Consider the following 27337-nt stretch of genomic DNA (forward strand, 5'->3'; position numbering starts at 1 on the left):
CCCCCAAACACTCTTCCTGCTGCTTATTTCCAGACACCAAACACACAGAAAATAACCAGGGCCAAGAGAGATGGCTGGATTTGTCAAGAGCAAGAAAAGACACTGCAATTACAATACGCCTGGAGAGGTTCACTGTTCCCACTGGCAACTGAGGGATGTTGTGATACCAGCGCTGGGAGATATGTCGTTATAATATTGATATTGTGAGATGAAACTAGATATTGTCTGGAATTGTTGTTATCGTAATATTGTGATATAGATAGGTGTGGTCTTTAAAGGGGCAGTGTGTAGAATTTACGTAACAGACTTGGCAGAAATGGTATATAAAATTCACAAGTATATTTTAGTGTATTCGTGTATAATCCAATGAAAATAAGAATCGTTTTGTTTTAGTTACCTTAGAATGAGCTGTTTTTATCTACATAGGGCCTGGGTACGCTTCCACGGAGGCCGCCATGTTGCACCACCATGTTTCTACAGTAGCCCAAACCGACACTGGCTCTAGAGAGGGACTTAAGCATTTTTTACTTTTTTTGACAGCACCTGAAGGCCACCGTAGCTTCTCCTACATAATTGGAAAGGGAGGGGTGGGTGGGAGGGATTGTTTGTTGCAATCTGGGGACCTCACCACTAGATGCAGCTAAATTTTACACACTGCACCTTTAACCCAGTATTACAGTCTTCTTCTTCTTCTTCTATTGGCTGCTCCCGTTAGGGGTCGCCACAGCGGATCATCTGCTTCTAATACCTTCTGTTCTGCGCATCTTCCTCCCTTACACCAACCGCCTGCATGTCCTCCCTCACCACATCCATAAACCTTCTCTTTGGCCTTCCTCTTTTCCTCTTGCCTGGCAGCTCCATCCTCAGCATCCTTCTCCCAATGTAACTCTTATCTCTCCTACACACGTGTCCAAACCATCTCAATCTCGTCTCTCTCCCTTTTCCACCAAGCTGTCCCACTTGAGCTGTCCCTCTAATGTACTCATTCTTAATCCTGTCCATCCTTGTCACTCCCAATGAAAATCTCAACATCCTCAACTCTGCCACCTCCAGTTCAGCCACCTGCCTTTTTGTCAGTGCCACCGCCTCTAAACCGTACAACATAGCTGGTCTCACTACCATCCTGTAGACCTTCCCCTTCACTCTTGCTGGAACCCTTCTGTCACAGATCACTTCGGACCCTCTTCTCCACCCACTGCACCCTGCCTGTACTCTCTTCTTCACCTCTCGCCCACTCTCCGCTGCTTTGTATGGTCGACTCCAAGTGCTTGAACTCATCTGCCTTCTCCACCTCCACTCCTTGCATTTTCAGCTTTTCACCGCCCTCCCTCCCATTCAGGCATATGTATTCTGTCTTACTCCTGCTGACTTTTATTCCTCTTCTCTCTAATGCATGCCTCCACTTCTCCAGGCTCTCCTCAACCTGCTGTCTATTCTCGCTACAGATCACAATGTCATCCGCAAACATCATAGTCCACGGAGACTCCTGCCTAAGCTAATCTGTTAACTTGTCCATCAGCATTGCAAACAAGAAAGGGCTCAGAGCAGATCCTTGATGCAATCCCACCTCCACTTTGAATGCCTTCATCACGCCTACTGAACACCTTACTACTGTCTGACTGCCCTAATACAGTACATATCCTGTACCACTCCTACGTACTTCTCTGCCACCCCCGACTTCCTCATGCAATACCACACTTCCTCTCTTGGCACCTTATCATATGCTTTCTCTAAATCCACAAAGACGCAGTGCAACTCCCTCTGGCCTTCCCTGTACTTTTCCATCAGCATTCTTAAAGAAAACATTGCATCTGTAGTACTTTTTCCTAGCATGAAACCATACTGCTGTTCGCTGATCCCCACCTCTCCTCTTAACCTAGCCTCCACTACCCTTTCCAATAGCTTCATGCTGTTGCTGATCAACTTAATTCCCCTGTAGTTAATACAGCTCTGTACATCTCCCTTATTCTTGAAGATGGGTACCAGTACACTTCTTCTCCGCTCCTCCGGCATCCTCTCCCCTTTTAGGAACGCCACTGCCATCTCACCTAGACATTTCCATGCTTCCCCAGGTATGTCATACGCCAACTGCCTTTCCCCTCTTCATCTTCTTTAATGCTGTTCTTTGCTGCACTTCTTATTCCACTATCCCCACATCATCCACTCTTCTCTCCCTCTCATTTTCTTCATTCATCAACTCCTCAAAGTACTCCTTCCACCTTCTCAACACACTCTCCTCAATAGTCAGCACATTCCCATCATTATCCTTCATCACCCTAACCTGCTAAAGTAATGGAAATGTCTGAACTTCATACTGTTCTAATTAATGCCTCGGCCTGCTTGATTATAATATACACATTACAATTGATTGTTTCTTAAATATTTATCGCCTGTAAATATATTAGGAAAGCACCAATAGTCACCCCCAAAATATTGTCAAATTATATCAATGTATTCATCTAAACATATTGTGATATTTGATTTTGTCAGTATTCGCCAGGTCTATGTGGTACGACATATTATAAGCTAGAAATATTTCATGATAAATGCCTAAATCAATTGTTTCTCCTTTGATGACCTCAAATGTCACCAATTACCAGGGCTGCATTTCATCTATTTGGTCTATTTATTACATTTATCTGATCAGCTTTCCCTACAAATTAAAACCGTTTTTCTGTTAAGTTGTGATGCTATCATTTAGATGTTTTAATGTGTAATGTTTTACTATATCTAGGGCGTCATTTGGAAAACACCAGGGTCTACGCACACACCCCCCTGTTGCCGTATTTTCACTAACGAAAAAAAAAAAAACAACTTCCGCACTGTCCCTGCGACACTCCCGTGATGCATTGCGTGGGTCAGATACATAATTATAAAAGACAACGTATTTCAAAAATTGTTTCCCATTTACAACATAATACTTTTGAATGGGTGTTACTTTAGAAAACAGATTTGTGGAAATAATAAGAAACGTAGATACTTCCGTTGGGAATACTTCGGCGTTTCATTGGACCTCGGAAATAGATAATTCCGAGTCTGTAGTCCCGGTTCTGCTCCAGAAAACATGGGAGGCCTGCTGTAAATGTTTGTTCGTTTGGCAGGCTTGTGCATTCTAAAACAAACCTTTGTTAACCTAACATGAAAACCCAAAGGATAGAGCTCCGGGCTAGACGTGTTTTCATCCAAAAAAAAGAAACAATGCGTTAACGGTGTGTGGCGCTTTTGTTGTGACGTTACGTTGCTGTGACGTGGCGACAGGTCTGTTATCTCGGTAAACTCGGATCCCGCGCGATCTGCCGCGACTCTCCGACGTGGAATCCAGACTTTTAACGTTCATCCTGTTACACTTTTCCATAGCAGCAGGTTGGATTGTCCGGGTTCTGTTGTTAACGGAATGCAGCATCAGTCGTGCGACGTCATCCGCGGGAGGACAAACTTCTCTCCTTCGGTTTGAAAGCCCAGACACAACAGAGTTCGGGGTGTTTCAAGACTTGACATGAAAAGCGTTGAAAATGGAGTATTACAACTCTGCTGGGGAGAGACTCAGTGTTCCCACTGATTTCTCTGCACCGATCGCTTCAAGTAAGTCTCACGTTGTGGGCATTTCTCATACTAGTTAGATACCAGGTACTACTAATACTAGATATATCTGTTTCCTAGAAGCAAGTAAATCAAACAAACAGCTTTCCCGTGCGAATTGCCTTTTTAAAGAAACGTTTTAATTGCCAAGGCCACATTTTGTATTTTAGGTAATCTTCATTTATCTGTATAGATCATTTGTAACAGCAATGTTTAACATTTTCAGTTTAAATGTTAGGTTATATTCACTGTTCCATTTGCTTTGGCAAGTTTACGATGCTAGTTAAGCCCCGTGGCGCTAAAGCGGGTGCTTATTTGTTTTAAAGACTAACTTGCATGTAAACGTCTCCGTCGTATGCAAAATAGTGTCCAACGGCAATCTCGTAGGTAAATGAAGGCTGGGTTCTCAACATGGGGTCCGGGGTCCCCGAGGGGTCCTCCAACAGATTCCAGGGTTCCCCAGCAAAAAAACTTCACAATAATTTAATTTACAAGATGTTGGCACAGCGAGGCATGTTGATAAATCTTCTCCGGTGATCAGATTCTCAGAATTTCCATCAAATGATGTCTGGCCTAATGATAGTTATAAAAAATAGTTTTGTTTTGTTGTCCTTATGGCACTAATTATTGGCTATGACATTAACTCATTAAAATTAACTCGCTGAAGCTACAAATTGACTATTTTCACAGCAGATATTTTGACATGTTGTGAAAGGCTAAACACAGTGACATTAATTGTGGTTCTGTTTCATACCAGCATGAAGTTAACTGTACAGAAGTTTTCCATGCTGGTACACAGTGAAAACTCAATGAAACCGACCCGCAATTCATGTCAAAATTGCTGCTGTGGAAATTGCCCGTCATTTCGGGGAAAATAACATTGCATGTTTAGAGGGAACACACAACATCTGCACATCAGATGTAATAAATTTAAATCATGTGATTTAGGGAATATCCAGAAGAACCTGATGCCCCCCTCCCATTTCTCATCAACTGCACAGCCCTTGGGAATGCACAGGGCTGTTCAGAACCAAGCAACAATACCGGTCTCCTGGGCTGCAACTCCAACAGTGCCAGTGCTCTCGAACCCCACTAATCCGTGGCTTACCGTAACTGGCAGAGGGGGGGTTCTGGAGCTGCACAAGGAAAATCAAAGGATTGTGATGTTACAAGCAGACGCAGTTAAAGGAAAGACCTCGAGTGACCCGTCGGCAAGGTATACTATGACATGCAACATCTTTGTCATTGTCAACAGTAAGGAAGAAGTTGTAGCTTGTTACTTCTTCTTCTCAAACAGATTTCTTGACAGAAGTGAGCCATGGTCCAGGCTGGAGTCCGAATGTCACCTGAAAGTGGAGACACACAATGCTGAGGCTGAGAGGCTCGAAGGGCAGGTTGAGGCACTGAAAAACGCTGCAGAGAGAAACAGAAAGGAGATGCGAGACAAAGAAATTGCCCTCAACAGGTGTGCAATAGCCATATATTTAGAGTAGAGGTTTGTTCGGAGAAATGGCTCTTTTAAAAGAGACTGTTTTTACTGTCTGTTTGTCTCTCTAGGTCTACGCAAACATTGTGTTGAGTTTGTCTAGACATTCACAGAAATTTGAGTGATTTGTGTATAGCTAAACTTTTCTTATTCTCTGTACTTTAGGCACAGTCACTCAATGGAGGAAATGCGCAGTGAGCTATCTAGAGCTTTGGCCGAACTGAGCCATGTCAAAGTGGCGCTCCACCAGAACATTGGGGAAAAACATAGAATTGGTTCACAGGTAAAGGTCACCAATCAAAGACTTCCAGCTCTGATCTCAGGCATTTAGAGTTATTAAGGTTCTATATAAGTCCAATAGCTGGATTTGTGCCTATTTGAAGTCTACTGTTGTGGCTTCAGCAAACTGTCATTCAGTTTAATTCTTTTTCAATTTTTGGGCATCTTTTTTATTGTAAAGAGTGAACGAGAGACACAGGAAATGAGGGGGGGTAGAGAGAGGGAGAGAGATGCAGTAAATGAATGCAGGCTGGATTTGAACCTGGGTCACTACAGGTGTTTTGCCTATGTGCTATGTGCGCCCTGGTATGAACCACCAGGTTTAATTCCTTCCATTTTCAATTACATAGTAATGATGTCCTCTTTTGTAGCTCAATCGACTAGAGAGGGAGTCGGGTGAGGAAATCGCAAGGCTAAAACAGGATTTGGAGCTAAGCAGTGAAGCTGCCCATGACCTGGCTGACAAGGCTGAGGTGGAAAGGCGGCAGTTAGAGGAGGAGGTCAAACAGCAAACTGTCACACTGACACTGACACGGAGGGAGCACGAGACGGAGGTGTGTGTCTGTAAAATCTATTACAGGAAGAAGAAGCAAACAGTACAAAGAATGTTGTGTGCCTGTCATCCCCAAGCTCCAGCAGCTGACTGCTACTCACCAGGCCGCTCTGGCAGTGGCACAACACGCCAACAGCGAGCTACACGACAGACATCACTCCATGACCTCCAAGCTGCTGCGGATTGAAAGAAGTCTGAACGAAGTGTCGAATGAAAGAGACCTGCTGAGAAATCGCCTAAGGTGACGCATTTAATCGTGAATAGAAATTCATTCATTTTGGCACTGTAACAAAAACAACCCAATGAATGCAAATTCAACCAATCTCTTGCTGAACTTGCAATTTTACAAAATGACAGGGACCTTTCCGCATTAAATAGCCAAATAAACAGACTGATTACATTTGTCGGCTCTCATAGCATTCTTTATTTATTGGTTGTTTGACTTGCAATTTTGCCAATTCCCAGAATTTTACTGCAAGAAATATACAAACGTTTGCGAATTGCATTGCAGGTTTTGAGAAAAGCCACTGTAAAATCAAGCATCTTTGGTGGCAACAATCATCCAGAGGAACTGCGTAATGCCTAAAATGCTAAATATGAAGGTTTCCTAATGTTTATCAGACGATGTTCTCTATTTCTTTCAGCCAAATGGGACAGGCCTTTGAGACGCAGTCTGCTACACTGCAGAGTCTTAGAAATTACATTGGACAGCTGTCCCCCAAGAGAGGAGAGGAGGAGAGATTAGCTGAAACTGTTGAGGTGGAGACAACATTAACAACACTAATTAAAATCAATTCACTGTAGTAGCTTAAAGGGGAAAAAAACAGATTGAACCTGACTAAAACCATTTAACCTGTTAAGCTCGGAACCCCTTTCTTGGGGGGGGGGGGGGGGGGGTGTGTCAGCAGTTGGTTCCACATGCAAGTGCCTACACCATCAGAAAGCTGAGATGCTAAGGAATAATTTGAGATGCAGCGTGACACTGTATGTCATTATTTTCTATCAATGAATTTTATCAGGCGCAATTTAAAAAAAAAAAAAAAAAGATTATTACATTTAATGTAATGATCGTTTTTCTAATTGCGCCTGATAATTTTTTTTATATTTACAGTAAAGGGGCTTTGAAACTTATACTCATGCCTAATAATGGCCATTCCGATGCTCAATTATGTGCACTTAGTTGCTGCACCAAGTAGGGGGTTACCATTAATTACACAGCTTTGGTGCAGTTTCTGGCCATTTTTGACCACTCGAGATTGAGGGAAAAGGGTCAAAAATTCCCCTAAAAGACCATCTGAAGACCTGATGACCTTGAAAAACTCTTAAGAAAACTTAATGCTGTGATAAAGCACAATAACTTTAGGAAATTGGGAGATTTGTGCAATTTTGATGGTTTTAGCAATTGAATGACAAGCACTATTTTCTGAAGATGGCTCATAAAAACTCGCTTATCTTCAATGCACCTGGACATCCCTTACATTTTCTGAATGGTCTAGGTGTCTAGATTATGGGTCTTGAGTTATATGAGGCTGTGATCATCCAAGAGGTCACAATTGTACATTTTATAAAGTTAGATCAAGTTTCAGGAAATGCTGTTATCACATTGAAATGGTTACTATGAGGCCATATTGCATCACACATGAATGAAATTAGGCTCTTTGGATTTATGAGAGTCTCAGCTTTGTAGCCACACCCAATGTATACAATTTAATGACTGTTTAGGTACCACAGTGTAAATAAATAGGAAAAAGGAGAAAAGGAAAAAAAAACATCTTTTCACTTCATGCAGAAAACCGTCTGTTTCGGACCCTGAAGCTAACCTACATTATGTAGCTGACATGTCAGGCATGGCTGTAAAGGTGAGAGTCTGCAGCTCTAATGAACCCAATTTCCTTCCGATATCTTGAGAGGTCAAGGGATTCGTTTGAAAAGTCATGCCCATTTACTGTTGTCAAAAAAGATCGCTGACAGCTATGTTACACCCGCTTTTCAGCGCTCTAACATGACATGGTTTACAGCAAAGGATTTGTCTGAAAGTCGAATTTCTACTTATACCCGAAACTTGAACTCATCTAAAAGTTTGCAAGAGCTCCTCCACAGTCTGCCGTGGACCCACTGGTGGTTCGCTGGGCTTAACAGGTTAAGTGAGTGGATATAAGCCAACTCAGTAAAGACTTGAAAGTCTAATTTAGCTTAATTTGATTTTAAGTGTTTCTACATGTCATTCTGATTTGTATTATACTTTGTAGAGTCTGAATAAGGAGAAAGAGGCTCTTCAGATGACTGCAGAGCTATTGACTGTCAGACTGACCTCTGTGAACGAGATATTGAACCTTCAAGAGAAAAAAATGGTTGCTGAGGTATGTTTTTCTTGATTTCAACAGCATAGTCTGTAACAAGCGCTCAGTCAAGAATTCTTCCCTTCTGTGAGGGGAATCTTTACACTCTTAAACCATTTTGAATGGGCGTTTTGGCAGAATAGACACATACCATACCAGTTGTACAACTGGTTGATTATAATTCTGCTTCCAGTGTTTTATGTAACTAACGTTAAAACACTGTAAGAACTTCAAAGTTTTATATTATTAGCTTATTATATTATTATTTTAGGCACTTCTTATTACTTCACTCATTTCCAAAGTATTTCTAGAATTCTCATGAAATTAGCAAAGGTCCCCTATGAAGATAAAAGAGTGTATATCTGAGGTCTGTCTTTCTGTCCGTAGAACTTGTCAGACCCTCTCCTGCAGCATGGCTCCAAAGGCCTTCAAGTGCTCCGGCTCTGGAGAGAGAAGGTCTACAAGCTGTGTGTGCAGCTGTGCTCAAAGGACATTGAACTGAAAGCACAGAAGGATGAACTTATCTCAGAAGTACTAAAGCAACAATCGTCAACAAAAAGTGTTTGGAACTGCTTTTCAAACCAGATGAGTATCAGAATCTTTTTATGTGTGGATTTGTTTTTGTTGTTGCTGTGTGTGTTAGGTGCGGTCCATGGAGCAGCAAGTCAAACGGGAGCAGTACCAGGCCAGTGTGCTCCAACACGATCTGGAGAACAGGCTTGCAGAGCTGGATCTTGAGAGAGTGAGCAAAGTGGTAAGCTCCTTTTTTATAAAAAAAGAAAAAAATGGATTTTAGGATTGAAATGTTAAAACATAAATACAGTTGTAACACAGCAGCTGGTGCTGTTTACACCAGCATATGAGATTTCAATGAAGCAATCAAGAGAAATAAAATCAAGAGAATTTTTCTTTTGATGGTATTTCAGCAGTTGTTCTGAACCTTTTAAGGTCCAAAAATTCACACAACATCAAAAATAGAATAGAAAGCCTTTATTGTCATTGTATTCATATAACGAGATTAGGATCACTGCTCCTGCTGGTGCATGTGGAAATAAAAGAATTACAAAAATAAAAATACAAAGTTTTAGAACAGCTAAAACAAATACACAGGTGCTATTGGTAATAAATAATGTAAAATATCTATATGTAACACTAAAAATGATATGCTAGAGTGCTATGGTGTGGGTGTCCCTTCACCAGTGAAGGTGGTTATTGCAACATTATTGCACACTCATGATAGCAGCACAGCTACATATAGCTACACAGTATTGCACAGGGATGTAGTTCTTGTGTGGGTGAGGTGCAGAGTTATGTAGCCACCTTTCGGTGCTTGCATACGTGCATGTTCAGTGTGTTTATGGCCCTGGGAAAGAAATTGTTCTTGAAGAGCAATTGGAGTGTCGCAAATTTTCTTCTTTATTCTTTTAATTATTATTATTATTATTATTATTATTATTATTATTATTATTATTTTGGAGCATGTGTCACCAACTTTATGCATTACAATTCATATTTAGTCCAAAAAGCAACAAATTGCTGCTAAATAATAATCTTTCTCACTGTACTTTCAAAACTGATAGTGCATTACAAGTCAAAGTAATATTCCACTTTGCATAATAAACGGTTTCATGTGGATTTGAGTATCACGTTGGCTACTTTTTATCATATGATAGATAGAGCATGGAGGGAGCTCCAAATGAATTATATTAAAATGATAATATATATCATCAATTCATCTAAATGTTTTTTATTAAAGATATATCAGTCTTAGAAATGTCTTGTCACCACATGGAGTTGAGAATGTCTGGATTAGAGATTTTATGAGAAACAACAAGCTGGATGTGAATTTCTTTTGTAAGACTCTGAAGGAGGACTTGTCCAAGGCTCTCAGAGAGAACTCGCAAGTCAAGTCACGGAGCCAGACAACAAAGGCTGAACTGGCGAGTGTGAAAGAGGCAGTGCAAAGGTAAATGCAGAATCTAGAAATCAGAATTTTCAATGAGATGTAAAAAGAAGTGATGTGAGTAGTTACATTTTGCGAATGATGAACCTGCCATTTTATTGTGTTGCAGATTGAGCCTGGCATTTGAAGCTAGGCTGGCAGAAATAACCGAGGCGCAAGCACAACTGGACATGTTTTCTCAGAGGCTTACTTTTGCGAATAGAAAAGTGGAGACAATCCAAGGTATGTTTGCATGTTCACAGGGGGGATTGTTTTGCATCAGTTAGACCTGCATAAAAGGTTTAATACCATATTCTCAATTGTGTTTTCTTATTTATTTTATTTTATTTTTTGTAATTCACAGGGCTAATCATGAGGAGGGGGGCTCTACAGAAAGTACAGCAGGCCTCTAAATTCACAGCTCAGAATGATGAGCGGTATGAATTCTGTCTATGTACAGTATATGTAAAGACTGCAACTCTTATTATTTTATCTCAATATTGCAGTTGTTGCATATTGAATTGCAGTGCTGTTTCTCAATATTAAAATGTTGGTTAAGATATGATAAGATAAACCTTTATTTGTCCCATACCGGGGAAATGTTCATAATTTACATCAAATTGACACCATTCCCATCATTCATAATGTAACTCAAACTCGATGAATGTTTTTCTCTTGAGAAACTTACTGCTCTGCTGCAGCTCCTCAATGTGATTATATGCAGTCCAATTGGTAAAAGACTCAAGAAAAAACATCAAATCTAATTTTCCATAACGGGAAAATCACATCATAGTCACATGTATATTAGTATATATTTGCAGGTTGCCACTAGGAAGGGAAAAAACATCTTGTTTCTGGCCTCCTACGTTAGTGCAGATGTAGCCAAAAGAGCTAATTTGCAGTGCAAAAAGAGTAAATAAAACCCTGAAGTAAACTGATATAATGCATGGTTTTTAACCTCTTTTTTTCAAAAAGTAAAAATGAAGACTGTCTGACTATATTATGAGCATCCCGTTTTCAAATAGGTTTAAATGTAAAAGTTTGCCCCATTGCACTGTGTTTAAGCACAGCGAGAAGCTGTAGCAGAGTGGCAAATTTCTTAGTAGCAAAGCGTTCATCAAAGTTGTACAATCAACATGATAGTCATAAATGATGGGAACTGACATTTTAATAAGGAGTGGGTTGAAAAATGGCATACTTACCCCTTAACAATCCAATGTTGCATGAATTAATTTTAGTTTTAATTATGTGTACAGATCAATCCTTGTGTTGCATCCCCAGGATCAGAAAGCTCCAGGCAGAACTGATCTTGGTGTGCGAAGAGAGGGACCAGCTCAGGCAGGAACTCAAAAGGACCCCGGAACTTATTGAGAAGGCCCTGGCCAACCTGAGGGAGCAGTGTGAGCATCCACTAACTAACTCACATCTGTTTTTTGGAATATAATAACCTCAATATTGCTTTTAACAAAATTGGGTGTTAAACTTTATACTCCAGTACAATTTAATTCTGTTGTTTTAATTTCTGAATTGATTTGAAAGTTGTGATATTGGTATATAGTTTGGATGTTAGGCAACCATTTTCCACTAAAATTTAATTCCACCATAGTCACACGTGAAGTACAATACCTTTGTATTAGACTGAAATTGTTCTTTGATATATTTTTACAATGAACATCAGCTGCTATACGGAAAAGTTTGTTGTCATTCTCAGTTCTCATTTTGTATAGAATGTCAGTATATCCATATGGAATTATATTGTGATCTCATCAACATTAGATTGAATGGATATTCAATCAAATGTTTCCCTTTTGTATCTAAATCAAAGTGTGAGATCCCAGGTCGAGTGTCATCAGTCTGTCTGACCCCTCTCTAGTCGAGGGTAAACTGAGGCAGCAGCAGCAGGAGTTGGAGGAGAGTTGGGCGGAGGTACGCAAGGCCGCAGTCAGCGGCGAGGAGGCCCAGGAGAAGCTGCAGCGAGCGCAGAGCCAGCTGGAGGAAAGCAAGCTCACCCTGGGGGAGCTGCACTCTCAGCTGCTCCGCCAACAGGAGGAGAGCACGCAGAGTGAGGCTGGGGGGAAGAAGAGTTACCTCCACCCAGGAGGGATTTTTTACATTTTTGTTTTAACATTCAGTCATATAGCTCCACACATTCACTACTGAGCATCATGCGTTTTAGGTGTATTGACTAAAGACACTGTAACTAAATGTAAGTCTCAAAAAAAAAAATCAACCCTGCAATACAGCGCAATACATGTTATTGATACACAGCCACCATACTGTATACAGGGTGCAGATTCTATGGAAAAGTCTTAAAATGTCTTCGGTGGTACAAATATTATGCCTTGAAAGTTATTACAGTCACATAGTACAATACAAACAATCGTTAAACTTGAATTCACATGGTTTTGATTTCAACACAAAAATGTTGTCTTATTCTGTTCGTCCATTTATTTTTATCAAAATAGCTCAATTTCTTCTGCATCACAGGCTTAATTTCTGATGTTATAAAACCCTAAGCCTTCCACTGAACCGAATACTCGACCTGGCCAAAAGTCTTACATTTTGTTTAAAAAAAATTCTTAAATTATTACATTTAACTCTCTCATACATGATGAATCTTTTATTGTTATTATTATTATTATTGTTATAATAATAATAATAATTATTATTATAATAAGTATTATTATTTATCATGTTCATAATAATAATAATCATGATAATAATTATAATAATAACAACAACAATAATAATAATAATAATAATGGTAACTTTAACTAAGATATGAAATACCCATCCAAAAGTATTTCAATAAAAAGACAATGCATTTTGGCTTACCTTGTTTGATGTCCATTTGTAAAATTCTTCTTTGCATGTTGTTCTTCTTCAATTGCACAGATATCATTGGCACAGATTTATTTTCTGCAATATATTGTGTATTGCCTCTATCCATAATTATTGTGTGGAAGTATTGGGATAGTATCGTGAGATACCTAATTCCAAACCCTATTTATCAATCTACTGTTTACATTATCTCCTGAATTTTTTTATTTTTAGATCTGTAAAGAGAATCCGAACTGTATTTGGATATTCTATGCGGATATTCTAGTCACAATCTTGCGTCACAGCTTTGTTTTTATGTATCGTGGCTCTATGGAAAACCTTTTTAATCTGGCATGCTGGCATGGCAAGTAGAGATCCATCTAAAATCTATACGATCAATTTTTACTGGTGACCAGTTGTCTTCAGTGTGAGGATTCGCTGCCAATTTTATAACATCCTGTGGGTAAATGTGGTGAGAAAAAAAAGGGACTCGTGTTTATTTTTCTCCCCCTGGTAGAAAATATTGTTGGATGTGTTTGTACTGTTCCCCATCAGCCCTGCGGGAAGGAGTGTCTGAGGTGGAGGCCCGGTGCAGTGAGCAGCTCCAAGAGATGGATGCTCAGGTCAACTCCGCCAAGAGAGAGCAGAGTGAAGCAGGTTGGGGGCGTCAACACCAAGCTGCCGCAGCCCACACACGCTGCGGGGCTTACCTCACCTGTCTATTACACAATGGAATTGTTTTTCAAACACTATACTGATATGTAGGGCTGCAAGTAATTATTTTCAGAATTGATTTTTGCCTGTAATTTCCCCCATCATGTGATTAATCTATGCAGTTTATTTCATAACATTATAGTAAATCCACATCAGAAGTTTTCTGAACATTGTTTAAAGTTGTGTTTTAGACTCACCAGGGAGTCTAAAACACAACTTTTCTTTATTAAATCTGGTGCAAAGACAGGTATTCACATTGTTGTAAGCTTACACAATACTTCTTTGAATTTATTAAATTATTACATATTGATCAATTTAAAGATTCTGATACAAATCGCTCAGGTTGACTGTCAACAACCCCAAAAATATGGTTTGAATTTAAAAAAAAATTGGAGTTTTCCTTTAATTTGCATTCATTATCAGTTTTCCCCTAACTGGAAGTCTGATTGATCATCCAAGTTCTTCTGATATCTTCTGTTGCTCTTTCCTGGGATTGTGTGTGCCAGTGATGAGATTGCGATTGTTTGAGAGGCAGATAGCGAGTGAAAGGGAACAGACGGGAGTAGCACAACTGCAGATCAAACACAAAAACAAGGAGCTCCAGGATTTACAAGAACTCCTGAAAGTGACTGAGGAGGACAAAAGGCTTCTGCTGGTAGGACACGTTCACGGTTCTGAATACTTTTGCTTGACCCCTGACCTAGATTACATCACTTTATTATCTGATTGGTTCAAAATATCTCCCATTTGCATCCCTGGTTCTAATGGAGCTAAAGCCAGTGATATGATCTGCCCTTCTCTCCTTTTGAAAGTCTTTTTTTTTTGCCTTGGTTAGGAAATCTTGCTGTTTTTCTAATTTGTTTTGATACATTTCACTAATGGGTTTTTATTGATTAAAGCAATTACATTGCAAATTGCATGTACCACAATGTACCTTGTTAGAGGTAAGGAACAGCTAATTGATGTTTAAGTTATGTTTAAGTTATGTGACTTAAGTATCTCAGGTACATTCTGTTCGAAGACTCCTTATTTTCTTCCTTATAAAATTTTACCTTGCATTTATAACATGACTGCAATTATTTTGGGATCAATTTGTTTTATTATTTTGTTTCCATCCAAAATTTCAGGGGGTTATTGAGACAATGGGAGAAATATTGCAATAAATAGATTGTGAATTTGGTGAGTTTCTATCATTTGGGTGGAGGAAATCTGTTTACCAAAATTTTATGAATCTCTTCTACAAAAGGTGGATATGTATTATTACAAGCTTTATTTATGCCACACTTTATGCCCTTACGTTTACCCTGAAGTGAATTATTTTTACTCAGGCCACGGTCCATGAGAGGGGTCTGCTAAACGAGTACGACAGAGTTTACGGCGCGGTACACACAGGTAAAGCCCTCACTCACAGTTGGACTGAAACTGAAACGTCAATATTTTCCACCATTGCTTATAACCATACCCATAGTTTTGTCTCTTCACTTTGGTAAAAAAAAATTAAAAACAGCTGACATTATAAAAGGTAGAGATTGCTATTTCTATATACACCAATTCAATAAAGATATGTTATTCATCTCAATTCCTGCATCAATTAATCTAATTTCATCATAACACATATGCCTGGCCTACAGGAAAGGGCAATTTATGTTTTGACTGTATCAAGTGTTGTGTTGGTCATACTTTAGAATGACTTGCTTGTGTTGAGTGAATAATTCTCAGATACTGAAAAAAAAAAAATCTCATACTAAATCGCAATCGCAATATTGATCTAAATAATTGCTTTTCGATTATTTTACCAAATTGTTCAGCCCTACCGGTCTGAATCACTTTTGGCCGGGATTAAGGTCCGATCAGATCAAGCATCCGTGGGATGTGCTGGAACAACAAGCCTGGTCTATGGGGGCCCCACTTCACAACTTACAGGACTTAAAGGAGCTGCTGCTAACGTCTTGCCAGATACCACAGGACACCTTCAGAGGTCTTGTGGAGTCTTGCTTGACATGCCTCGATCGGTCAGAGCCGTTTTGGCAGCACAAGGGGGAGCTACACAATATTAGGTGTGTGTGTGTGTGTGTGTGTGTGTGTGTGTGTGTGTGTGTGTGTGTGTGTGTGTGTGTGTGTGTGTGTGTGTGTGTGTGTGTGTGTGTGTGTGTGTGTGTGTGTGTGTGTGTGTTTATATGTGTGTGTGTGTATATATATATATATATATATATATAGATGTGTGTATATATATGTATACTGTATATGTGTATATATATGTGTGTGTGTGTGTGTATATATATGTGTGTGTGTGCGTGTGTGTGTGTGTGTGTGTGTGTGTGTGTGGATATACTGTATATTATTGTTATTTTATTTTTATATTTTTTAAAGAGGTTCATTCCAAGTGTTCTCATTCTGAGGTTTTTTTTTTTTTGGTTCTTTGGCTTGTTACATACCCTACAAGATAAAGTGCACAGAAACGCAAGAGTAACCCAAGGGGCGGTTCTCGTGTTCTTGCTTAGAAAATGTGCTCAAATTTTGAAACACTATGCAAACGTATGGTGCAATTTCCCTTTCCCATAGAGGCGCTAAATACAAATACAACTCAACAAGCGACACAACTGAAGAAGTAATTCCTCTTCGGTCTCCATTTGATATACTCTTCCTCCCACCATTAGTGCTTTTGGTGCCCCCTTGTGGATTAGCTGTTTGTGACCCAAAATGTGCAGTATGTAAGCAAAAGAGCTTTGTAAGTTCATGTACCTGTGTTTGCGTATTGTAGCTTGCATAGTGTATGTAACAGACCTTATGGTCTCATCAAACACACTCATTTGCATACAGCCAATCAGATCGTCACGTTAGGCAGCCACTCCTATTTTAAGAAGCCACACCCACCAACTGATCTGAGCTTGCTTTACATTAACCTTTTCAATTCTCACCTGGAGTTGACTACTGAGCAAGGTTGTTCCAGTCACCCTCAAAGTTCTGGAGGTTATTGAGTCATAGGATAAAACTATACGAAGCATAATATTAGTCATTTACAAATGTTGCTGAGTGTTTCTAATGCAGAGTTCAAGGTTTCTGTAGATATAAAAAGTCTTGATTCAAGATGAATGAATTGAAGATCTATGCAGATGTCAGTGAACTGACTGACACCCGGCATGCTTTCTTTTTGTGCATCAGAGCGTTTCCAGTCATTGAAGGAGGAGCTCAAGGGCCTTGGTGGCAGCTCGCAGGGCTCCACTGAGGAGGAGGAAAAGGACAATGCTGTGAGAACACATTGATGGTTCCGTTTACATGGTAAAAAAAATCTGTTTAAATTAAAGCAAAAACTCGTCTTGATCCAACAAAGCAAAAAAGAGAACCATGTAGTGTGATGCAGATAACTCAATCTCTGAAAGAGCTTCCATCAAATAAATGAGTTGAATAATTTCCTTTTTAGCTTAATTTTGATGGTTTGATGATTCTGAATAAAAGAAGTGATCAATTACATGCTCTCTACCAACACTGCTTCAGACAGGCATTAGGGGGTGTATGCTTCAAGGTGACGGGAAAGACAAATGCAAATCGAGCAAAGAAAAGACTGGCAACAGAAATATCTCCAAAATTTGATCCGATGCATTTGTGAGGAAGTTAAAAGAAGCCGTGGTCTATTCATAGTGCATCCATCACTTGATGAGCTTTCTGTTACACTGACCTTACTAGTTTTGTCTATCTTATGAGAAGTTATTTAATTTTTATGTGAATTAATTGTAAATGTGATCCAATAAATACATTTTTTTGAAATGGTTATATCTCTGAAATTATGATTTGAAGTCTGTTTTTGGAACCAGGGGTGGATGCTTTCAGAAGAGGTCATGAAATGTTACATACTTTGTGAAGTGATGTTCCCAGTGTGCAGTAAAACTGATAAAGCTGTGCTATTTCATATAAAGTGAAACACAAATTAGTTTAAATTATAAAAAGCTATCTTTTCATCTTAATTTTAGTAAATTAGATTTTAATTATCTGTTAAGTATTCTGAACATGGGAGTAAATTTTCACAGGGTTGGAAAACTGATCAGGTGCTGAAATTTTGCACCTTTCAGCGTCACAGATTTTTGTGTATGGTATCCGTCTCCATAGAAATGAATGGACTTCCAGTTTGTTGGATTCTGTATAAAGCCAGCTTACTGCATGGTGAGGAGTCTGTTCGGCTCTAGTTGTGAATGGAATTCTGACCAGAATCATTTCAATCCGTCAAAATAATTTAATTTGGTGGAATGCATAGTGTAAATCAATCACATTCAATTAGAATTGTGCCAAATGTATTGATCTGATTTGCCTTGGACTTTAATTTAGTCTTCGGTAATTATTTTCACTCGAGTCGAACATTCACTCGCTCGCCCACTGTTTTGCCGGCGTGACTCCCGACCCCCGGGTCATTTAAAATGTGTTTGCTACAAACAAATCGTTCGCAAGTCTTGCATCATTAACTTTTGGTAGGCCAAACATAATAAGTATGTTTATACATATTCATGCCGTTTCCAGTGTGGCTTTTAACAAGATAGTGTTGTGCCGTGGTATCATTTAATTGAAAAGATGTTGGGAAACACTGGTCTGATGTCTTACAGTTTCAGTAAAAGTCCTTTCAATTAAACTATTATGTAGCAATTGTAGGTGGATTATTAAATCTAGTGTGGCTTATTTTTATATTGTACTACATGCATTTGTACAAAGTGTACGACAACTTATTACTGGAAAATGATTCTATATTCAATGCATCCCCAATAGGCAATATAATAATACATCCCCCAATTTACTCACTGTAATTATCCCTTCATTGTTTTACTGTTATATCATAACTAGTGGAGTTTCAGTGTACATTAAATTATAAATGAAAGTATGCCGCTTATAAATAGGATCGCTTGTTCCCATAGTTTTCAACAACAGGGGGCGGTGTTGTCATCTCATAATGTTATTGTTGGCTATTACCAAGCAAATTTATAAGCTGTAATTGTTTTTAATTTACCAAAAAAATCTAATTTTAATGCCAATTTAGAGCCCTACATTACACACAAATCACGCAATAATTAATTTGTCAATTGAGCCACAACCAAACATTTTTTAATACCTTGAAAGTAGTCACCACTCAGAAATGTATCACAAACTCATTTGGGAAAACATGTACTGCTGGGAAATAGGATAAATACACAAGTTCCCCCCCCCCTAAAGGTGGAACACCAAACTGACGGATGTTTCAAGTACAGAGCGGTGTCCTATTGAGATGAAAATGAACGCCCGACTCTCAAAAAAATACAATCAATAAGCTTTCAACCTTTTATTTTTTTTATTAACAATTCAAAATGAATGTGCATGTAAAATTAGATGTCACCGAGCAGTGAGTGGAAGTGAATTTAGCTAATTATGCTCATTTACTGGATGGATGTTTTAGGCTTCCAGGATTGGTTGTTTGAAGAACCTTAAGGCTATTTATTTCAGGTGACTGATGTACACCGATCAGCCAGAACATTAAAACCACCACTAATAGCCACTAATATTGTGTAGCTCCCCCTTGTACCGCCAAAACAGATCTGACCCATCGAGGCATGGACTCCACAAGACCTCTGAAGGTGTCCTGTGGTATCTGGCACCAAGACATTAGCAGCAGATCCTTTAAGATCCTTTAAGTTGCGACGTGGGGCCACCATGGACCGGGATTGTTGTTCCAGCACATCCCACAGATGCTCGATCTGACCCTAACCCCGACCAGCCACATGATGTAGAAGAAAATGTGATTCATTAGACGAGGCCACTTTTTTCCATTGTTCCATGGTCCAGTTCTGACGCTCCCGTGCCCATTGTAGGCATTTTTGGAGGTGGACAGGGGTCAGCATGTGCACTCTGACCGGTCTGCAGCTATGCAGCCCCATACACAGCAAGCTGCGATGCATTGTGTGTTCTGATACCTTTCTATCATAGCCAGCATTAACCTTTTCAGCAGTTTGTGCTACTCTAGCTCTTCTGTGGGATCGGACCAGATGGGCTAAACTTGACTCCCCACGCACTTCAATGAGCCCATGGGCGGCAAAGATTTTTTGTTGCTGTTGTGGGTCCGTTGTACCTTAATTAACAACAAGAGCCAATATAAGTAATAAGCTGGTTGAGGAAAATCATCATCAGCCATCCGGAAAGAATGACAGTATGTTAAGTTTTAGATAATTTCACTCATGACCATTGTCGAATGAACAGCGTCATTGCAGGAACGAAAGATAAACCGTTAAGAAATAAAGATGTATTATGAACAACATGTCTCAGAATGGCCATTTCATTCTAAAGCAGAGCATATCGTGCAGGGTGGGTGGCCACGTGTTGCCGCCGGAGGCTGGCTCACAGGGCGGAGCAGCGACTGCAGAGGAGCTGTGTGAAGGAAAAGTCTGCCAAGTAGCCCTATTTATAGATGAATGAAGTCTGGGGCGAAGCTTGGGGGATTGCAGTATACTCAATTGTTCAATGCTCAGGGCAGAATGCCGGCTTTCACACACAACAGTGATACTTTACTGAACTGCTGGAATGCTGTCGGCTTAGAAACCCTCATTGTCCTCACTTTGCGAAGTTACAGTGAAATACTGTGCCTTTAAAAGTTCAAACTGAAGAGAGCAAGTCGCTGCTGTCTCAGGAGACATAAACACGTCGTACCAGGGGTGAAACCTCACTATACAAAACAGTATTGTGTTATCATTAATCGTCGTTATTTTATGTTATGTGTTTAATATCATACAGTTCTAGATGACAAACATTCCACATTGACGAACAAAGTCAATGGAGTAACCACAGTCGTCCATAATGAGGAAAAGACTTCCCGTGAGCTCAACCGTGGGAGCTGCATCTTCTGAAGATGTTTCTAACTGTGACAGCCGATGGCTATCACCACAAAATGAATAAATGTTGGTTTTGGAAGTGAGAGAAAAAAGCAATGGATGTTTTTTTTTTCATGCAGCGATAGACTTTTGTTTTACTACAGAATGCACTTCACTGAATTTGAGAATCCTTGTTTAACTTTATACTTTCTTTATTGTCAATACCACAAATGTTCCAGTGAAATCATTGATCATTGTCTACTATCAATTTTCTTGAGATGCTTCTTTTGGTGACGCTGAAAGGTACCAATCTGTTCACTTACGTTCCGAGAATTCCAGTGTGTCCACAGGTCCTTTTCAAAATTCTTTATAATGTCTTAAATTCAGTTGCATGAATACTAGGCCTTAAAAGACAAAGCAGAAATAGAAATAGTCTTAAATTTGAATTCATTATCACTCAACCCAATACTTACTTCCATACTTACCTGTTCTAGATGAACCCAACACACCTGTAGAGAGAAATCAACTCTACTTGTCTGTGGAAGTTCTGTGGAAAATAGAACAACAAACTTCACACAAATAACTCACCGTACACCTTCATTAGCATGGTAACAAAAGTTAAAAAAAATTCAACCCTGCCATTGCAGTGGGGTGCCAAGTGTGGATTCAAAGATCATTCATATTGTAAATGGAATAAAATGATTTTTTTGGAAAGGCCTCATCTTGTAGGTTACCATATGTAAGTTTGACAGATTTCAGTGGACCCTAAACTGGGATATTGACCCTTGACTCATGACCAGAGGTCACCTTTGAAGCCCTATATCTCAGTAATTAAAAGAGCCAAGGGTAATTTTTGGGTTTATAATAATATCATATTATAATAACCTTACCCATGAGGCAGTTGCATCAAGATGCAAATCGTGCAGAATTATCGTTTTTGTAGTTTTTAGGGTTAGGGTTTGGGTTTCAAACGTTTATTAATAATTGTGTAAATATTACGCAATGTTTATAATATTTGTTTCTGCTTCTGTAGAAGACTCTCAACCTTGTTTTAAGAAAATCGTGTTTTATTTGCGATGTCATGGAGAACTACTACACTACCCATAATCCAAATTGTACCAGCGACTTCCCTGATTGGTGGAGCTCGCTCTTATCATGGAAATGTTTACCGCACTGGCTGATGGGTACACAGGTGTGCAAATGCTGATATTTACACCGTGTGGCACAGTGGCGCAGTGCATTGCACTGCTGCCTCACAGCAAGAAGGTCCTGGGTTCGATTCCCGCCTGGGGCGCTGTTGGCACCGTGCTCCGGCGGGTTATCTTCCAAAAACAGGAGCCTTTCTGTGTGGAGTTTGCATGTTCTCACCGTGTTCACATGGGGTTTCCTCCACCTCACGTCAGTAAGGACCCCCACCAAAAACATGCACCCATCATCGTCTGACCAGCGATGGACACTTATCACCTGGTCCCCGCGTCCACGTATGCTGCCCACTGCTCCTGGCTGTGCCCCCGGAGGAAGGACAAGCCAGGATGGGTCAAAAGCAGAGGAGCCATTTCACCGGCCACCATCAAGCGTGTGTGTGTGTGCAAGCATGTGTTGTGGAGTGTCGTGTGACGATTAAAGACTGTTTCTCTTCTTCTTATATCCAGTTAAACTGTATCTATGAATTAAATTCATACTGAGGGTATGACCTTATATCCCTATTGCCACCCAACCTTGAATTTAATAGACCATTCAAAGAAAAAGCAAAACAAGTATCCCACTTTTATTTTGTGTTAGTTAGAACAAAATTTAAACCCATGCATTTAAAATTGTAAACATCCATGCCCCCCTCTACACCACCTTCCCGTGGTGGCGCACTTTCGTCAGGTTAGTTTTAGTTTTGGTTAAGCGAAAGTTTTCAAATACTACTGCCCCATTTTGGGGTGAACTAAATATGCAAGAGTATTCTTACATTTCACAGTTTATAACACAGGGCATTTATCGTTTGCTGGACGGGCGGCTTTAAAAAAACAATTTTGGCAAAAATTAAGAGTATACCTACTCTCCAGGCACCACTACACCACTGCCCATCTAAAGTTGAAGAAAATCTCCCCATTCAAATAAATTGGTTTAAATTTTGTTATGTGTAGCACGAAAAAAAGTAGAACAATTGTACTCCAGGACCAGCTTCAATAGATTCATTTTCGTGACTATGACCACAAAAAAGTGTGCAACCCGTTGTTCCAGCAGGCTGTAAAAAAGCTCTCCCTTAATTTCAAGATTTTAAAAGGATAATTGCTCTTTTATCATTTCTCAGATTTTCTGGCAATCTCTTATATGGAATATGCTTTTGATATATTCTGCGGTTCTTGGCGCAATTAAGGACGCTTTAAAAAGGGATGCCATGTGGCAGGTAGATCACATATTTAACGTAGTGATAGACAGTTGGACTGTGTCCTTCAAATAAAAATGTCAGCCTTGATTTTCTTGTCATACAATACAAGTGAATTTGTTAAAAGAACAACCCGTTATCTTTCTTTACCAAATGTGATATTTTCACAAATGTGGTAAATTTCTTTAGCAATAACTTGTTGCTGAATTATATTCCATGTTACGTTGGATGGGGCACAACTCCAATTTGCAAACACGCACACACACACACACACACACACACACACACACACACACACACACACACACACACACACACACACACACACACACACACACACACACACACACACACACAGTACCCTGGGAGAACTAATCCAGCCTTGTGGATGAAGGAAATTATATTATACCATTACAAAACACCATGCGTGGTTCCCACCAAGCGAGTAATGGAGTTATTACTTACAGCTCAGTGAAATGCTAGGGCACATGCAACTTCTTGTTGGTTTCAAAAGTCTTAGGGGCAAATTCGCAAAGAATGGATGCGCTAATGGCACTATCTGCGCCATCTTAGAATCCGATTTACTTCCGATTGCATCCGCGCATTAGCGGGGGGGGCACATCAATAGTGCCATGGAGCCTGACACTGGACACATACTTTTTTTCTGCTCAATTATGAAAAGGAGTAAAATAATTACATCTAAAATAATAAAAACACTGTTTTTATTTGTTTTATTGGGAGAAACGGGAAACGGGCACACGCAGTGGAGCGTAAATGCGTAATGGAGCCTCCATTACACACACTTAAATATAAAACTTTAAATAATTGTCGGACAGTAGTTATTTTGATTTAAAGTGTATAATGAAAATGTAAAATTGTAAGGAAATTGGGTGTACAAAATCTTGATGGGGATTTAGCACTGGCAAGCCCCAGCCCATTGGGATTTGAAAATAATGGAAATTGTCTGGTGCCCCGGATTGCTATTTGCATGGCAGCGCAGTTAGTGTAGTAGCGCATTTCACCGTCTGCGGGTGCTTTGTGAATTAGACACTTGCTTTATCAGTGATTTGTGCAGGTTAAGTGGCCAAAAAAGCTGCGCAATCCTTTTGAGAATTTGCCCCTTAGTCTTTACCATAAAAAAAAAATGTTCACAGCCTATAGAACATGCACAGCAAAGGGGATGAAAAGTTGAAGAAACGCTCATCAGCAAAACAGTTGAGGCCTCACCATGGCCTGCAGGGATATTAATGTACAAAAATAAATCAGTGTTTGGTAAAGAGCGATGGTCAGTGGTCACATGCTACCTAGAGGTAAGTAAGGAACTAGGCCACATTAAAAGATGCAGCATGCTGGGAGGTTCTGATCATTTAGCTGAGACCACACTCACCCATTTATAAGCTAATTTACTGGGAAACCTGATGTAATTGAGGAATTACTGTAAATGTTTCTAACTGTGGACTGTTAAAGCATTCAGTGCTCTCTCTTAATACTCACAGACCTGCTTTAGAAATCACCTTATTTTTACTGTTGGTGTTAACCTGATTACTATAACAGAGGGAGCAATATTCCACTTGCATTTTAAGAAACTTAAAATTTGAGATATCGATTTTAACTGGATACACCACTGAGCCACAATACAGACTTAATTTTTGTACATGCTGTGTGAGGGATGTTGATGCTGCTACATAAACTTAACATTTATCTAGACTCTTATTAGAATACAAATACATCATAAAAGTTTCATGAATTGACTGTAGTTTGCAGCATCTTTAAATGCCTTATGACCTATTTTATATATATATATATATATATATATATATATATATATATATATATATATATATATATATATATATATATATATAATTTTTATATCAGATCCATACTTAAAGCTAGACTTCATCTCCAGTACAATGCACAGTTGTGCTTTAAATATTTGACCATGACTAAATACAAGTCACGAAAGGGGTCACAGGCTGGAATGCTTATCAGAATTCCATCAAGTGGCACACATAGTTGTCACAGTCTATTTACTTTACTTTTAACAACTCTTGATCTTCGAACAACATAAAACCATGACAGGACCTACGTGCTGGGCTGTTTACATTGGAGGGCAGAGTTTTCAACTAGATTTTTCATCTTAAATGAGCCAGTGCCAACTCTCATTTTCTTGATCCGCCCAAGGAGAACAGGACTGCTCATGCATCAAAGCATGTCTGCTTTACACTTTTCAATTCCCCCAGCAGGCTTCGGCCCTAATGTCAAATTACAGTAAATGTGAAGAACGCAGACAGTCCACATCCAATTTCAGAGGTTCTGGCTCTGAGTAATACACATTGAAGTAAACAAGCCTTCATTCTCAGGAACACAAGCCCCATGAGTCTGGAAGAACAGTGATAAATAAAACTGTCCCAGCAGCATTAATAATTACAGCTGTCATAGAAGAGAAAACATATTTCCATGGCTTACTTTGCACACAAGCTTCAGGAATTATGAGGACTGCTGGCCGAAGTTGGAAGATGAGGTTTACGTTTTTTTTTTCTTTTTTTGGGGATTTAGGATTTCAGTGTTTTTTTCTTTGTGTCTGACTCTGGTAAGGAGCCAACCTGACAAGTTTCTTTTGCTTCTTTCTTTAGCTTCCTTTTGCTGAGGGGGAAAAAAAAGAAGAAGAATATCAAGAAGAATATCAACCAGAGCGCTAATGGAAAATCGGATTTCTTTACTGAATTAATTACTCCAGTTGGCTGATGTGTCTATTGCCACATGCACTCGATTCATGGTGCTGAGTGGAACCCTGCATCCGCCTGTATTTAGGCCAGTCCACTCCCTCAGGCTTACAACATGCGTATGTCTAACTCAGTGGGTTATAACAAGCTATTACTATATATAAAACAAATCTAAGTGTGCAGAGAATGATAGATCTGTATTGGGAGGTAATAGAAGACATTTTCTTCTATAGTTCTGCTCTCTACTACAGTAGCCTGTTCTACTACGGTCCTTTGTCCTGGAACAATCTGCAGGCCAAGCTCAAACTTGAGACCCTTATTTCTTTAAATTATTTTAAACATACAATAATGGCCTTTTTTATGCACTGTATTATGTAATGTATTGGTGTTGTACATATTGTTGCTGTTGTGATTTGTTGTTTTCCTGATATTTGTTCGATGCTGCTATTTGACCCTGTCTTGAAGGTCTCATTTTGAAAAGGAGGTTTTAATCTCAACGTGACTTCCTATTTAAATAAAGGTTATTGTATTGTCCTGGGATCCTATTCCATAACATTCTTGTTATGGAATGATACTAATTACCATTTACCATTTATGTACATCTTCATCCCTTAGACAAAAATAAACACTGCCAAATGTCAGACTAATGATTCTATTCCAGAGTGGTACCTTGTAGTTACAGTACATTACTCTTAACTTGGTTTACCATTACAGTGGCAAAGGCTTTTAAGAGCTTTTCCAAAGCCCAGCTTGTGATCTAGGACTTTCATCATGTTTTTGGAATGCAGAGCAGACCGCTGGCCGCCATAGCACAATATGCGGTTGTTTAGGCCACTAAACAACTGCTAGGAGGGCTCACACGATCAGTGTGACTTTCTGCGTTCTAGGGCCGGCCCGATGCATAAGCGAACAAAGCGTCCCCTGCGTTCCCCGTTTCTCAAAAGAAAACAAAAAAACCCACTGTATTTTTATTTGAGATGTATTTATCCTCCTGTGTTTCCTAATTGAACAAAAACAAAAAAATTCCTGTGCGTCCTGTGCCGTGCCACACATGGCAACTTAATCCTCCCCCGCTTAGGGCCTCATAAAGGCTCCGTCCGGCCCTGTTGGCATGAACTCAATTGGATACTGCAAATGCCGTACGAATTAGGAGGATGAGTGAATTGTTTTAAAAATAGAGGCCTTTCTGATGGAAGCAATCAGAAGGTTGTCAAAGGCTGTCAATTTTTTTAATTACTCGGTAGTTGTGAGTCACTTGTTTGGGACTCTGTAACTAGCAATCTTGATCAAAAAGACCCGAGAGCCAGGAGACTGAGGAGAGGTCACCAAAGAACATTTAGACCTGGGATACTTTGACCCAAGAAGGTTGATAGCTTGTGGATGATGTTGGTCCAGAATATTTGAATAGGTGGGCAGAGCCAGGTGGCATGAAAGTGGCCATCTGTAGTGTTGAGTGTACAATGTGAGCAAGTGTTGTCATTTTGTGTTTGCTGAAAGTTCTCTGTATAAAACTTTGTACTGAATAAGGTACATTTTGGTGTTGTGCAAATATGCTTTCATAAGGTGATATTATGGGAACTGTTAAGGACACAGTCTGGTTAACCCAAATGCAGGACACAACATGGTTTTAGGAGTAGGTGCAAGGTCTAATGTGGAACAGGCAAAGGATCAGGGTCTAGCGACAGACAGGGAACCTGGAACAGG

The 27337-nt window shown here is 39.6% G+C and overlaps 1 protein-coding gene across 5 annotated transcripts; it reads left to right on the top strand.

The window, feature by feature from the left end:
- The first annotated feature begins 3325 nt into the window (after positions 1-3325).
- cchcr1 (coiled-coil alpha-helical rod protein 1) lies at positions 3326-17481 on the top strand. Of its 5 annotated transcripts, XR_013844481.1 has the most exons (20): positions 3326-3582; positions 4528-4795; positions 4877-5044; positions 5231-5348; positions 5716-5898; positions 5975-6138; positions 6542-6656; positions 8147-8257; positions 8624-8767; positions 8880-8990; positions 10096-10202; positions 10309-10421; positions 10543-10615; positions 11460-11578; positions 12052-12240; positions 13554-13655; positions 14219-14367; positions 15041-15104; positions 15521-15769; positions 16875-16990. XR_013844481.1 is itself a non-coding variant. In XM_080013147.1 (19 exons), exons 1-19 carry the CDS (start codon positions 3513-3515, stop codon positions 16973-16975), a joined length of 2469 nt encoding a protein of 822 aa, XP_079869273.1. In that variant the 5' UTR covers positions 3326-3512; the 3' UTR covers positions 16976-17481. The 5 variants fall into 5 exon arrangements, 4 of the variants coding, with proteins under 4 accessions (XP_079869273.1, XP_079869274.1, XP_079869276.1 ...); XM_080013147.1 differs by lacking the exon at positions 15521-15769 and having other exon boundaries at positions 16875-17481; XM_080013148.1 differs by lacking the exon at positions 15521-15769 and having other exon boundaries at positions 4889-5044; positions 16875-17481.
- Positions 17482-27337: the final 9856 nt, after the last annotated feature.

This window comes from Zeus faber, assembly GCF_960531495.2.
Source record: "Zeus faber genome assembly, chromosome: 14".
In the NCBI taxonomy this organism is placed as follows: domain Eukaryota; kingdom Metazoa; phylum Chordata; class Actinopteri; order Zeiformes; family Zeidae; genus Zeus; species Zeus faber.